Source organism: Gavialis gangeticus, unplaced genomic scaffold, assembly GCF_001723915.1.
Source record: "Gavialis gangeticus isolate Ggan-Ray unplaced genomic scaffold, GavGan_comp1, whole genome shotgun sequence".
Taxonomy (NCBI): Eukaryota; Metazoa; Chordata; order Crocodylia; family Gavialidae; genus Gavialis; species Gavialis gangeticus.
In genome coordinates, this window is record NW_017729006.1 from 15,354,859 (window position 1) to 15,370,810 (window position 15,952).

At 39.2% G+C, this 15,952-nt stretch overlaps 1 protein-coding gene across 2 annotated transcripts in view; it reads left to right on the forward strand.

Moving 5' to 3' along the window:
• DNAJC13 (DnaJ heat shock protein family (Hsp40) member C13) overlaps positions 1-15,952 on the forward strand; it is a 104,257-nt gene that overhangs the window by 79,362 nt on the left and 8,943 nt on the right. For both annotated transcript variants that reach the window (XM_019508849.1, XM_019508850.1), the window contains 14 exons: positions 870-1,054; positions 1,876-1,950; positions 2,142-2,261; positions 4,419-4,598; positions 6,688-6,855; positions 8,118-8,231; positions 8,893-9,009; positions 9,747-9,924; positions 10,415-10,506; positions 11,356-11,455; positions 11,966-12,040; positions 12,216-12,328; positions 13,138-13,307; positions 13,756-13,798. In XM_019508849.1, the coding sequence (XP_019364394.1) occupies positions 870-1,054; positions 1,876-1,950; positions 2,142-2,261; positions 4,419-4,598; positions 6,688-6,855; positions 8,118-8,231; positions 8,893-9,009; positions 9,747-9,924; positions 10,415-10,506; positions 11,356-11,455; positions 11,966-12,040; positions 12,216-12,328; positions 13,138-13,307; positions 13,756-13,798 (1,730 nt within the window). The remainder of the gene's footprint in view (positions 1-869; positions 1,055-1,875; positions 1,951-2,141; positions 2,262-4,418; positions 4,599-6,687; positions 6,856-8,117; positions 8,232-8,892; positions 9,010-9,746; positions 9,925-10,414; positions 10,507-11,355; positions 11,456-11,965; positions 12,041-12,215; positions 12,329-13,137; positions 13,308-13,755; positions 13,799-15,952) is intronic.

Sequence of the window (15,952 nt, forward strand, 5' to 3'; positions counted from 1 at the left end):
TGTGTTTTATCTTGTCTACAAAAAGCAATGGGGGAGGAAGTGTATAAACTACTTTCCATATGGTTGTGAAGGAGTTGGCATTGGATTGCGTTACCTATCTACTAGATAAAATAAGGTCTGGCCCCTAGCCTTTAAGTTTGTCATGCTTTCCTGTTATCATAGAACTAGGATAAAATTGAAAGGAGGAAATTGAAGTAACTTCTGTCATTTTGTGGCTTCAGCTTTGATTTTTGTGATGGAAATTCTAACCAATGTATAACTGCATTTCTCATATTGGGGTAGAAGATCATGCATTCAGTTAACATGGGTGCTTTCGAATGGCAGGATGAGAACTCTTGCCACAAAAATCACAATATCTGCAAACAGTTAGCTATTCAACATAAGTCGCTGGGGGCTAACTCCTGCAGCTGATTCCAGCTTTCATTATTGCTGGAGAAATGAGTCTTGCTCAAAACCCAGGGTTTAAATTCCTCTTAAGCAGTTCACTGCATTGCACACTGTATGTGTGACATGTTCTGTCTTAAGTACACTTCTATCTTTGTCTGCTTTCCTCTGCCACCTCAACATGGCAGTGGGGAAACCAACCACAGTCCTAGGCAGGATTTCCCTGGCACTTCCTGAAAGTTTTTAAAATGACAACCAAGTAAAAGGATGAGTGCTATGAAAGGTAGCTCAGTCTGTACATTGCTAGCAAATCTAAGGTACTGAATACTTCCCTCCCTGTCCTAACAGTAGGGTCACTTTCATTGAGCCCAGCAATGAAAACGGAATACTGTGTGAAATTTAGTAACCTTCCCACTTTTCTTCAGTTAGCAGAATGGCTACGTATGGATCAGACCTTCCATGTTACTGTTTTTTACCTCTTTTAGATTTGAAACCTTACAAATATGCAGGCTACCCCATGCTAATCAAGACCATCACCATAGAAACATCAGATGACCAGCTCTTTTCCAAAGAATCTCCCTTGTTGCCTGCTGCCACAGAACTTGCTTTCCACACAGTCAATTGTTCAGCACTTAATGCAGAGGAACTGAGAAGAGAGAATGGAGTAGAGGTAAACCCCTAACCTTAACAAGCTGTTCCTGGCTACAGCTCCCTTTTATATCCAGACTTACACAGTCAGGTCTGGAGGTGGGTAAAGTGGTACTGTGTGGATAATGCCAAGTTCTGCCCCATATGAATGCACACACCCTTTCTTTCTGCAAGACCTGTCTCCACTGATTTTTGAAGAGGGCTTTTTTTTAAAAAAGATAAGTTAATTGTTCTACAAAGGACTAGACATCCATACTCTAGAACAGAGGTTCCCAAACTTTTTTCTTATTGTGTACCCCTTCCAGATTTACCAGGTGCTTGCATACCCCTACTAATGTACATCTTATATTTTAACCTATTAGATTTAATTTTCATTATAGTAAGCATTTGCCATTACACAATGTCTCCCATATACTGCCTCCCCCCAGAGGTGTCTCTTGTACCACAGTTTAGGAACCCCTGCTCTAGAATATTATTCTGTGAAATAGTAGCGTTATTAAAAGCTCCGGTATGCTAGTTTTGCCAAAGAATAGACCAACAGCAGCTTGCTACCAAATGTTGGGAGCAAATAATTTTGAGCAGGGCTTTATTCTGAATAGTAGACCTAGAAGAAACTAGAATAACAGCTTCAAGTGCTACTTAGTCTTCCAGATATCTAAAATGTGTGACTTTCAGGAAACCATATGAAATGCCCTATGAAAGTCTGAATCAAAAAGCAAGTTGTCTTTGCAGGACTTCTGAGCCAAAACTGTTAGTAATGGATGTGCAGAGCATATGCTGCTTCATTGCATGTTTGGCAGCATAATATTTTCTTCAGGTTTCTGTTCTAACTTACTTTTGCAGGTGCTGCAAGAGGCATTTAATCGTTGTGTGGCAGTCTTGAACCGCTCCAGTAAACCAGATGACATGTCTGTACAAGTAAGGTTCAGAGCAGCTGCTTAAAAAAAAAAATTCCAATGACTTTTTAAAAAAACAAACTTTTTCCTAACCCATCATTTTGTCAGCTCTTGTGACCTTTTGTGGTTCTGGCAGAGCTGGCTTTAAAGTTCTATTTCCCTTTTTAATCGAGGGCTTATTCTTTATCTGTGGCTTAATGTTTTTCCTTGTAGGTCTGTGGGCATGTAAGTAAGTGTTACAGTGTGGCAGCTCAGTTCGAAGAATGCAGAGAGAAGATCACCGAAATGCCCAACATCATCAAGGACTTATGTAGATTGTTATATTATGGCAAGGTAAGATATTGTCCTAGAGTTATCAGAAATACAGGCAGTGTTCTGCAAGCTTCCAAATGCAGCCGAACCATGTGCATTAACTAAACTTAATTACAAAATAATTAAACATTGTAAGCATAGATTTCCATTGGTTTAAATAAAGGTGAGACTTTTTAAAGACATAATACAAACTCATTCTCTTGTGCAGATTTCAGTCTTGGTCTCTTAGCTTTTGGCTGTAAATTGGTTTTTTTGGCTTTAGGTTGGGTTTTCTCTGCATCTTGTGCATCATCTTGAAAGTTACAATCAGTAAGTCCATGCATGGGAAAGTAAGAGTATGTATAGGGCTTGCTTTAACTTAAAAATTGGCTTTTAAACAAGTATAGCCTGTAGGTAGTAGTGAATGGGTATCTACTCTTACAATTGCTTCTATTTTAAGAATACCCTGGAGTTTTTAATGCAGCAGTCATTACTATTGTTTCAATGTAATGAAGATGTACCCAAGTGGATTAATGGTAGGTAGTGGGTGTCAGGGTGTAGAAAGCGGGCCATATTTAGATTTGGATTTGACCCAATTCAGGTTACAGTGATTTGGATCACTGTCTTGACTTCAGTTGGGCCAAATCTGAAAAATGAATGCTGATTCAGAGAATCGCCAATTCAGCCATAGACACAGCTTTTAAATGTTTTTTTTCTATGCACCTTGGTACCAGGCACAGCTCATGAACACTGATATGGTGGGGCAGATGGAGTGTCCCACAGGAGCATGTGCCCTGCCCCTAATGCTTGGTGGCAGACATGGAAGTGGACTGGAAGTGCTTCTGGTTCATTTCTGGGTCCGACACCAAGCATGCTGGGGACCCCCCACACTCCTGTGCAATGCTCCATGTGTCCTGCCATATCAGCGTTCGAGCTGCCTGGTACCTTGAGGTATGTAGAAAAACATATAAAGCTGTCCGAATTGTCGAATCTCTCCAAATCAATTTGGAGGGTTCAGATTCGATTTGGCAAGATTAAAGGGTCTCCTGACTTGATTTGGAAACTGGGCCGAATCTCTGCCGAATCAAATTGGCGACCAGAGCTTCATGCAGCCCTAGTGGGTATTCCCTTGGAGTGGAGAAGGGGAGTATTCACTCCAGGTTTTGCTTCCATTCAGGGTGGCCAGACTGTCTATTCTTGTGCTGATGAGGATCTGTGAAGCTTTGTGAATTGTTGCTCACTTGTTGAAATGCAGCAAGGCATGGGCAAGGGAGTAACTAGATTTATTTTGTTAAAAGACATGATTAACTTGACCATAGTAATGATTTGAAATAAAGAAACTTAAATTTGAATTGGTAATAAATGGTGGTACTGTTTTTAGCTGTTGACTTGATTTCATCTGCTGTACATTTTTCCTGTAATTAAGAATATCCCCTAAGTAACTTTTTAATATGAAAAAGGAACATCAGCAGTTGGACACTTAATGTCTATTTTGAGCAACTTTTCCACAGATAGAAAGAAAGTCAGACTTGCTAGTTTTTCCCACCTCTCCCACAGCCTGCCTAGTCAGCTGCTGGACAGCAGTGGTTTCCATGGAAAGTCACTTGTGTTTTTTATCAGCAACTTTAGATGGGGGCGGGAAGTGTCCTGCTGAAACTTCTTGTCTCGCCTCTAATTTTTCCTGACTTAATTTTTTTGTCCAGAATTTATTTCAAGTCTACAGCACTTTTTTTTCTTCCTTTAGGGTGTCTATACATGTGCATCAAGACCATTAACAGTGGGTTTAGTCTGCTGGACCATGGTAATTACCGTGCTCCAACAGAATCCTGTGTTGCACGTATTGGCATCCCCGTGCTGAAAAATGGTAGCAGGCCTGCTTTAGCTAAACCTCAAATGTGCCCCACTGCCATCTTTTACCACGAGGATGCTGATGCTTTGGGCACTTTAATTAGAGCAGCTCCTTGGAGCTGCCCCACCTGCCTAAACACCCTTAGACTCCAAATTTCAGTCTGTTTGCACTGGCCTCTTCACCTGCCAGACTTAAGTGGATAAAAGAATAAAAGCAAAAATACTTTCTTCTAAAGCCAGGAAGATTGTTATGGACTCCATGAATTGGTAGATCATTCAGCGATTCTTTCTAGGTTGGCTTTCCTCAGTCATGAAAAATGTATTCAATACCAGTCCTCCTTCATTTCCCAGAGCATTCCACGAGTAGCTTCCTTGGGAGTAGAATGTGTCAGCTCCTTTGCTGTGGATTACTGGCTACAAACACACTTGTTTCAAGCTGGAGTTTTGTGGTATTTGCTTGGTTACCTCTTCAACTATGATTATACACTAGAAGAGAGTGGTATTCAGAAGAGCGAAGATTCTAATCAACAGGTAATGTTAAGCTTAATCTTCACCTTCTTAACCTGAAAGTTGAGTGAGTACATACCATTCTTTGAAGTGTAGTATGAATCCTGACCAATAATGCTTACATAGGTTAATAGGTTAATTACCATTTTATTTGGAGAGCAGGTCTTGAATATATATTTCAGTAGATGGGTGAGTCAACTGTGATACGGTAGTTAAGGTTGAAATGTTTGCATACTGTAGCTTCACTATATCCTCTAAGTGACAGGACTGTGATACAGAATGATTTTTCTGGTCACTTAACTCCTAAATGACTAATTTACCAATATGAACCTATTTAAGATGCTTGCATCCAATATCACTGGTTCTAAAATGTATTTTGGCTTAAGTGTAAACTGAATCTCACCTCTTCTTTTTCTCTGCTTCTGTAAAATTGGGGATGGTAGCTTTTTTCTTTAAAAACAAAGAACCCTCCATGACAGTTATATTTTAAAGAGGATAGATTCCCACCTCTCACTGTTCTCGGTAGAATTACATACTCCTTTCTACTTCATGGTTACAGTAGGGAACATCTTTCTTGGCTCTGCTCTTGTTGAGAGACAATAGGAAGACTTTGCCTAGTTTCTGGAAAGATGGAATAAACTTATGTAGCTTTTTTTGTATTTTCAATGACACTCAGAAATGGCTCAAGGACAAGAAGGATGGTAAAAGGGCTAGGAAGACTAAAGCAGCTAGGGTACTACTTAAATAACTGGTTGATGCTTCACAGAACCAAATGATTAGAAATGCATAGTTACAACATTTTGACTGACCTTGAAGTTCACCTATGAAGTCAGACTTAATGTTCTTAAGGTTGAAATGAAAGGGGTGCGTTAATTATCCCAGAAACGAGCATAATTAATTGTGTGGAGATGGGAAAGATAACTTGATTTTTTTGTCCCAGACAAGTTGACTGTAATTTTTGTCCAAAACTATGATGTCAATATAGCCAGTAGCAATAATAGAATATCTCAGTTAATACAAAGCAGAAAAAAACTGAAGTACACCCATTTTGAATTTTGCCATATCTTGATGCTTAGAAGTCCACTAATACTACTACTACTACTGAGTTTCCTAGGCTTCTAATACTTCGCTTTTGGAATAAGTAATCTCGCTGCCTTGCTACCATCCAGAACTTCAAGTTCTGAGTACCTATTGATAGGGACCTACTTTTAATTTGAAGTTTTGTGGTTTCTGCAGAAATTGCAAAATTCAGCTGTATCTGGAATCTCTAGGAAACATTCCATCAGCTACAATTTCCCACAATCAACCCAAAAAATCCCAAACCCCAGTGTATTTATAAAATATGCTCTTTTAGAATCTCCCAGCCCTTGCTGAGATGCTTTAGACAGCATGGCAATCCCTGCAGCCACTCGCATGCTTGAGATGTAATGACTGTATTTGGTGAGGAGCAGGGCCTCTCCTTTAATCAGCAGCAAGGGATGGGGCTTCATCAATCTGCAGCCCTTTATACTGTGAGCAAGCTGTGCAAATGGCTTAGTCTTGGCATGAGGTAAGTGGGTCCCTACCTTTTTTGATGATTTATTCTTACAGGAATACTCAGACTTATTTCTCATCATGCCTATTCTTGTCAGAAGCTGTACTACATGCCCTACTTACTAGAATTTTAGTTAAATTTCAGAAAATAACTGAAGGTGAGAACTTATTTGTCAAATCCTTTCCAACTTTTTTTAAAATGTACTTGTCAGAATGCCCTAGTTTATAGGACAGCCTTATCACCATGAGACGCTTTCTACATAATCATTGACTAGTGTCAGCCAGAAGTAAAAAAACATTAGATTCTGCTACCTAAAGTAGCTGAACTTATTAGAACTCAACATTGCTGGGGTTTGTTTGAAGCACCTACTCCCATTACAAAATGTATGCTGATTTGATTTTTTTTTTTTCTTTTGTTATCAACACTGCAGAACCAGGAAGCTAGTCCAAGCATGTTTATGTACATTGACGGGTACTTATTTTGAAGGCTAACTTTTTAAAAAGGATAGATAAGTCCTCAGCGTACTTCAGGTTTCTGTTCAAATATTTAAATTGTTAATGTGTCTTGTTTTGTTAACAGGAAGTAGCCAACAGCCTTGCCAAACTTAGTCTTCTAGCTTTGAGTCGTCTTGGAGGGTATTTGTCTGAAGAACAAGCTACACCTGAAAATCCCACCATAAGAAAAAGCCTTGCTGGAATGCTGACCCCTTATGTTGCAAGGAAACTTTCTGTGGTCACTCCTACTGAAGTAAGATGAAAAATGCTGGTGTTTTTAATATGTTCCTAGTAATTACTATATCTGACACTGCCTACCAAGCACATCTAGGCCAGGCTGATTACTGAGAAGTGTAACAAGTGGAAAAGCAACTAAATTACTTTTTTTTTATAGTTGGCAAGTGAGAAACTTATGCAGTAAGTGATCATGAATTCTTTAAACACTACAGGCAGAAGTGAAATACCCCAATCTTTTAATTGCAAACTAATGTAAGGGGAACAGTACTTGCAGGACAAAAATGGGAGTAAGGAATTCAAGTAGTGGGCAGGCAGTATGAGGCCAAAAAACAAAGGGGCAAAATCCAGGGTGGTGTTTCTCCTTTTTTTAATAATGGAGAAAAGTGCAGCAGTGGAGGCTAATGATCAGAGTGAATCATGGGGCAAATAAGGTGATAGTGTTGTATATTGAACTGTTGATCCAAGAACGAATGTAGAATTGGAGCAAAGATGTTCTTGTTTTAAGACCTCTTTCATAGGGCTCTGAAAAAATGTTTCTTAGAAAACGGGTGAAGAACCAATGAGGTAAAAATGGAATGAGTGGTGTATGAGTAGGCTTGGAATGGCCTTGACCTAGATAGTGCTTAACCATAGAGAGCTAGGTAGTACTTTGCAGTAAAGAGCAGATGTTTATGTACCGCAAATGAAATAATGGGTGGGGGAGTTTCTCTGCTAGACACCCTGCCTTTGGATGATCATCATTCTTACCCATTGTGCCAGAGTAAAAAAGGGTGGCAGCCCCAACAGCAGTGCTATACCTTGTACTTGGAGCTTTGCTAGGAATGTGATAACTTTTAAGTAGGCTTTTTATCTAGAATAAAGAGGAAGGTTGAGGAGTAAGGACAAATAAGCTAGGTAGGGTTTATTCCTGAAATGTGAAGAGGGGTTCACAACATGTAGGGGAAAGGAGGGAGCAGGAGATCTGCCTCCAAAGACAGGAAGCATTGGCTTACTATTAGCTCACTGGTGGTGAAGGTTGTATGGACTTGTGTGCTTCTGGAAAGCCCAGGTGGAGAACTCCTACAACTATTAGTGCAAAATATGTATTTGTGTTGTGCATGCAGGCTTCTGGTATCTGAACCTTGGCCTTGAACCTGTGGCTGTTTTGAATTTTTAGTAGTTTTTATGAAAGCCTTATACAAGGAAAAGAAAAATGAGCTTTCCTTGGCAAATTATGACTTCGAATTTTACTTTTTGATATTAAGTTTTTGCTTTTTAACTCGTTATACCACCTACTAGATTCTGAAGATGCTCAACAGCAACACAGAGAACCCCTACTTGATCTGGAACAATGGGACAAGAGCTGAACTACTTGAATTCTTGGAATCGCAACAAGAAAGCATGGTTAAAAGAGTAAGGCACTCCTAAAAAAAATCTTTTTTGGGATATATATATATATACACACATATATAGAGAACTTCTTTAATGATATTGTACTTCCATCCTACCATGCGAGTGTCAGTCAATCCAAACATTCATTCATTGATAATCACTCTGGAAGTGCTGAGGTGGCTAGGGCTGTTTAATCTACAGACAACCATGAGGGGGTAAGGCAGGATGGCACCATTTTAGCCAACTGGTTCAGAGAGGCATGATATCTTGTGGGCAACAACCAAGTTTTTAGTCTTTCCTACTATTCTCCTAATACCTGATGAAGTAGGTTGGCTAAAAGTTCATGCCCCTGAACCAATTAGCCTCAGATGTAGAAGGCAGGGCAGAAGGACGAGTGGCGTTCTAAAAATTTAGTACAAAAATTGCTAATACAATTGCAAGTGTCTCGCCAAGTAGGAATCGTTAATTAGCTAACTTGAAGTTTTTATCTGTCAGCTCTTTATCTTTAATTTGACTCTTCTGCATAAAGTTCTAGTTTTGATATTTTTTTTCCCCTGCGTTTCCTAGGGAAACAGTAAAATTGCTGCTGTTTATTTGTACTAGCTGCTCTTCGACATCTAATGTAATCTGGTAACTTTTCATAAATAACAATCTTTCTTCCCTCCCTTTTTTTTTTTTTAAGGGTGATTGTGACAAAAGCTACGGATCTGAATTTGTCTTCAATGACCATGCAAAAGAACTTATTGTGGGGGAGATTTTTGTTAGAGTTTATAATGAAGTCCCTACCTTCCAGCTAGAGGTGAGATTCTGCTAGTTTTCCAGTTGGCAAAAGAAACAAGTTGATATTTAAGGCTTGTTTGTTTTCCCTACCAAATAAAACAGTGAAGGGTATCAAAGCTTGCATTGCAGGACATTTTTGTACATAAACGCACTTTTCTAGTACAGTGTAAGCTCTGGACATCTACATCTCCTGTAACTTAACATCATAATAAAACTTGTCACACTGGCAAAATAGATTTTATTAAAACTCTGCATACTAGCAGGCTGATGCTGGTATTAGCTGCTTAACTTCTTGCTACCACAATTTTTTTTGAAGCCTATGCTTTTTGTGGGGGTAGGGGTGGAAAGTTTTTTTTGTTTCACTTTTTTAATGACCAAGGTGATGGCTTTTGCTTATCCTGATCAATGATTAACTTTCATTAAACAAATTAAATGAGATGCACAGAAGACGGTGAGCTCTAGATTTACACCAGGAATTGAAGGCTGCTATGAGTATATGGCAACTTTATAATGCCTACACTTTCAACCTGCCAAAGACACCTGGTGTTTACTACTTCCCTAAAATGGGGGGGGGGGGGTGGTGCTTGCATAGAAAGGTTGAAAATAAATTAACTGCTGACATCCTGAATTTTGGAAATTTGCTTTTCATACTCATTCTTTCAGTATGAGCTTTATTGTACCTCACTGTTTAAAACACAAAGCCTTTTGGCTGAAGAGTCTTAACTGATTTTAACTAACTACTGTCTCATTTCAAAGCTTCCAAAGGCGTTTGCTGCAAGCCTTTTGGATTACATAGGCTCACAGGCACAGTACCTTCACACGTTAATGGCGATAACACAGACTGGAAAAGTAGAGTCTAATCAACATGGAGACCGGTTACGGAGGGTTGAAATGGCTTTGGAGGCTCTGAGAAATGTCATAAAACACAACCCAGGTAGGATCCAACTTGGCAAGTACATTAAGAAGCTTCTTGTGAGAACTCAATTGACTTGAAAGATTAAGCAGCTCTAAGTGCCTGGGAATTTAAGTTAGTCATGCAGATGCATATGTATATTACCAGGAAAACGCACAAACTATCAAGTCTGGCATGTGCTTGCTGCTTCCTGCCATCTTGAGAGTGAATTCTGTGGTCTTTCCCTTGTTACTTGAGCAGCTGTGTGCACTTGGAAACCAAAGTTTAAACCTATACTTATTTCAAAGCAAGGAGACACATACTGTGTGTTGGCTTGAGGCTTCCACAGCTCAAATAAGTCATGAACCAGTTAAGTGGTGAACCAGAATGTCCTGTGTTAGTTACTAGAGACAAAAGACTCCCGTGTCCCAGACCTTAGTCAAAGGCATTCTGTGCGTAACAAGAATGATTTGGCTGCTATTTTAGGCTTTTATTTCAAATGGGCAAACAACATGTCTCTCTTCTTCTGTAGGTTCTGAATGTGAATGCATAGGTCACTTTAAGTTAATATTTTCCCTTCTGCGTGTCCATGGAGCAGGTCAGGTGCAGCAGTTGGCTCTGGAGGTAAGTAAAGAAAATTGCTTGCACAACATTCCTTGTTCCCAACCATAGTACATAGTACTAATGCTGAATGTAGTCAGCATGATGAGCCAAGTAGATGTAGGTAGGTTCGGTGGTTATATCTGTGCTTTTATTAGGAATCTTTTACATCCAAAATCGGGCAGTGATTTGTTGTTTCCTTCAGAAATTGACCAGTAATTGAAGTTTAATATTCTTATATAGCAATGCCTGAATATAGGGTGTCCTACTGTTCTAAAAAGGAGAAAAAAAACCCCTCAATTTTTCAGCTCTTAACAGGTTCAAGTTCATTTGGTAAACAAAGTAGAACCTATATTACCTTTTTTTTTCAATGGTTCCTAGCTTTCCCTAATTGCTAAGAAATGTTTAGGAGTACCTTAATAGCCTAAAGGTAATGTAATGCTGAGTCAACACCATTCTGCACTATAAACTAGGTTCAGTATTGGGTTTCAAAATATTGCAGTGCAAATGTGAAGGTTTCTGTTAGTTTCCAGGTACTAACCACACTTGTTCCATGGTGAAGTTGAATGCTGTATCTGGATACAGTGATGGTCACTGCACTGGAGTAGGGAGGGGGAAAGAAGATGGATAAGAGATGGGCATAGAAATGTAGTTACCTGTCCTATATATAAAATACACACAGTGGTTTGGGGGGCAGAAGTAAAAATAAGTCCATATGTCCATACCAAATCTAGAGACTAAGCCATGGAGCCTCAAGAAAATGTTCTTAATGCAAATATTGCGTTTTGTTCTTACAAACATCAAGCAGTTTAATTCTACAGTTAAGCCAGGAGAGTTCCTTTTCTAATGACTCTTGTTGGGTTTTTTTTGCAGGTAGTGAACATAGTGACTAGTAACCATGAATGTGTCAACAACATTGCTGAGGCAATGGTTCTTTCCAACTTACTGGCCCTCCTGCATTCACTGCCTTCAAGTATGTACTGCATAGTCTTCTGAGCTCTGAAAAAACAAAGTTTGACTAACTAGTGAAAACTGACTGGAATATGACTATTTGCTCTCTTAACCTGATTTGGATTAAAAGTGCATAAGTGAGAGGGTAAAAGTAACAGTGTAATAGCTATGACTTGCAAATAGTGTGGTTTTTTTTACCTGAATCACAAGTTCTGTAACATGCTCAAGATCACCTAGACTCTGCTGTTTTCATGGCAAATAATACGTTGTAAAAACCTCCTGAAATCCATTCTAAAATGGGAATATTTTTTAAACAAGGTGGTGTGCCATATCCTGGTATTGGCTGCATGTTCTCTACCTGCATTTGTGAAGCTTGTAACAGTGTCTAAATGGGAAAAACTGAGATTCTTGGCCTAGGTAGTTCTGTTAACCCTTCTAGTAAGCTTGTCAACATCAGAAATTGTTTAGTCTAAGTAGTATCCAACTAAACACAACAGTAAGAACAGTTTCTAATGCTTGTTAATCTTGACAGGTCGGCAGCTTGTGCTTGAAACACTGTATGCCTTGACGTCTAGTACAAAAATAATTAAAGAAGCAATGGCAAAAGGTACAGTAACCTTTCCTGTTCAAATGATTTGAAGATAGACTCTTAAGATCAAAAGTCCATTGCAGAGCTGTGATAGTCATTCGTTAGTTTGTATTCTGCTATTTAGCATGATGTAGAGTCTGGTTTCTCACTACTGCGATGAGTAATATCTGCCTAACCCCATTTTATCCCACAGGTGCTTTAATCTACTTATTAGACATGTTCTGCAACTCGACTCATCCCCAAGTCCGAGCCCAGACAGCAGAGCTTTTTGCCAAAATGACTGCAGATAAGCTAGTAGGTCCAAAGGTAAGTGAGAGCACATTAACATGCCTACACTGGAGCCTTTTTAGGAAGGACTCTGTCCTTCCAATGTCTTATTCAAAAAAGGTAAAGCAATTCAGTGGCTTCAATTTTAGAATGAATAATATAAATTTATCTGCCCAGGAGCTCTCCCTATCTTAGGGGTTTACAACATTACTTAATGTCTTCCCTTCTCAGTAGCTTATCTATATCAGCTGAATTTCTCAAACCTCCATTGCAATATTTGGTATAATAAGGTAAAATATGTTCAGTCTTTCAAAGGAAGTTCATCTAAAGTCTAGACTAAGAATAATCGGCAATATGCATTATACACAAATCGAGCGGATACAGACTTGGTGCCACAATGCTTTTATCCCTAGTAATTGGCTTGCAGTGTGGACCAAAACAAGCCTTTAAGAGGCGATTTAAAGGGAGACTTAAATAGCTGGTCAGCTGGGTGTTCCTAACAGTGAAAGCCACTCGTAAAGGATCTTTTCTTCTATAGTTTTACAAACTTTAAACTAAACAATTTGATATTAAGCTTACGGCTGGAATTTTCTTTCAACTTTTTTTTAGAAGTGGCATCGGTCACCTTGATGCATCATTTCAGCTTTGTTTTGTTGTCAGTTATCTGTATTTAGACTAATTATGGATTGTACACTGGATCTTACTGACTGAAACTAGCTTTAATGGTTTTGATTTATGTCTTGAATGCAGTGGATTCGGATCAGTTGCATACAGGTACTTGAGTTGAACTTTTTTTCCAGAACTTGATCTCACTAGGTTTAACTGCTTCTGGGATTGCTTTTTTGTAGGTTAGAATTACACTAACAAAATTTCTACCTGGGGTCTTCATGGATGCCATGAGAGACAACCCTGAAGCTGCTGTTCACATTTTTGAAGGAACACATGAAAATCCTGAGTTAATTTGGAACGACAACTCCAGGGAGAAAGTATCAACAACAGTTCGGGAAATGATGCTACAGTATGTAGACTTTTTTGTGTAATGACATGCATATGTCCTGAGAGAGAAGCTTGTTTAGTTTTAGTCCCTACAAAAATCCTAGCAATCTGTCCCCCTTTTTTTAAGGGGATGGGGTGGTATAAAGATAGGGGAAAAAACTCCACCAAACTTTTAAACAATCCTCCTTTTATTCAGGCCACAAAGTGAGGTAGATCATGTAACTTCTAGATCCCCATCTGTAGCCTAGATGGGGATGAAAGAGGTACTCTAGCCTGCTTGCTCTTTAAAGCCACTAAGTAAAGCTGTTCTCAAACCTGACAGTTTTAGCACAATGATCCATGATAAGGAGAGAATTAGAAGGCATAGGATTTAGTTTTGAATGGGTGAGCCAAAATTTACTTTTCTGCAGTACTAGTGGAACTAAACACATTTGGTTTTTTTCTAAAGTGTATTCTTTCTCTTTTTAAAGGCACTTTAAACTCCAGAGGGACAACCCTGACACAAACTGGAAGGTAAAAGCAAAAGTACATGTCTTGGGACTTCAAAATATAAAGACAGAAAAAGTAGAAATGTGAAATTTATTGCATGCACCCTTGCCCCCATGCCCTCTCTCCCCCAAACACTTGACATGTGGAGACCAGGCTACAAATGTATACTTGGTTCTGAAACTAAATTAGAAGAGAACTTAATATTGAGTTCAGGTGTTCTGAAGAGTTCACAATGATCAGAACTGAGATACAAAACGCTTTATAGAATTCAGTGCTGAGACAGAATACACAACCAACAGACTCACTTAAGAATATTGATCTTCACCTCAAAGTCAACAGTATCCCAACAGCTTTAGGAAACGAGAACAAAATTGTAAGTTTGTAGTAATAGTAGGACATGAGACTTTCTACTCCAGATCTACCATATTTACTCAAAATAAGATGACCCCCCCCCGTTCTGCATATGAAAAATTTATAAATTGGCCATAATTTTACAGGTATAGAACCTAACTATTGGAAGTTTTGCTTTGAATTTTGTCCCCCTCCCACTACCTCCCCCTTCCAAGTAAAAAAAATAAATAAATAAAAAATTTCCGTCTGTGGCAAATAGTGCATCCCCCTGCCCCTTACTGTCAGATGGTGCACTCACTGAGCACATAAGTGAGGGGCAAACTTTAGAAACTAACCTTTTCAAATAAACATGTATCAAGTAATTTGTACGTGGGCTGAATGCTACAAGTACCCATAGACTCAATTCATTTAACTCAATGCATTTAACTTCTTGAAACTGCTGCAAGTTTTAACAGTTGCTGCATAAACATGCTTTTTAGCAATCCTTTTGTACCTACTTATGCATAGTACAAACTATGCATGATAGTCCACAGCCAAAAGGTTCATAATTTTATCATAGTTAATTGGGCTGAACCCCAATAGAGTCAACAGTTTCAAGCTATGGTGACTCCACATCTTAGGAGTGTGTGTGTGTGTGTGTGTACACTCCAGATATACCTACCCTCCTCCACGCCCTCCCCAACTGAAACTGGGTGTTCTTGTCACAAGTCCTGGGATCCTCCAGAAATTTTATATGCAGGTGGGGTGCAGGCAGCCTAATCTGGCTGTACCTCATGTGGATGGGCTGAGGGGGGCAACAGATCCTAGGTCAACTGTTTGGGGGTCTGTTGGTGGTGCTTGCCAGACATTTAAGGTGGGTGAAGAAATGGGAGTAATTGGAAATGGAAAAGGGTGCAGCTCAGTTGTGGGAGTGAAGAGGAAATCCAAATGTATGCAGTATAGTGGCTTACCATGACTTGGATAAGAGTCAGTGGTGAGGGGGACTGCATGGAATGGGCATTACCATATATCTTATTTAGTTGGGCTGCACTAATCTATCCTTATAGGTTCCCATCAGCATCTCAGCCTTTTGGCTGAGATCAGCCATTTTTATACCAATGGGAGGGTAAGGGACTGGCTGTGGCTCTCCCAGTGCTGGCTGGCCTGGTATTGCAATACCTCCAGGCCTTGTGCCAGTTCCCTCCTGGGGAAGCAACTGCCCACTTTTCTTTACCCCCCCACCCCAACACACATGCACATGGTTCCCATTAGTATGTTTGCTCAAACATATATATGGTCCATGGTTTTGTTCATTGTTTTTTGTTTGGTTGGTTTTTTCAGTTGTGCTTAGTGCTGGCTGCATTTAATCAACTTCCTAGCTAGTTTTCATTACTGAGCACATGCTGCTTTTGGCAGCAGTTTAATGATAGACAATGTATTGAATGAGGTTTCCTCATCTATGTATGTAAGATGAAGGGTGGTTTGTTTTTTTTTCCCTCCATGTTGTTGATGAGGGGGGAATCTCATCTTGAATTTGAGTAAATAAAGCAGTTGTTGGAGCCTACAGTTTTCAAGTTCATCCATTCTTTTAACTTGTTTTAAGACAATGAAAGAGTAAAAAGTAATTGGTAGGAAAATTAACTACACCTTTGCATTGGTTTACTTTAAATACCTGAACAGGTAGAATTTGGTTCCAATGTGGAGTTGAGCATTTCCTAACACTTGGTGCAGTGTGTCAAGAAATTGAAACCATTTAAAAAGAAGATGGCTTATTGAGTCTTCAAATGCAACTAAATGTAGAAGTGGATTGGTTAAACTGCACAGCAAATAATTTTTTTGTGTTAATGC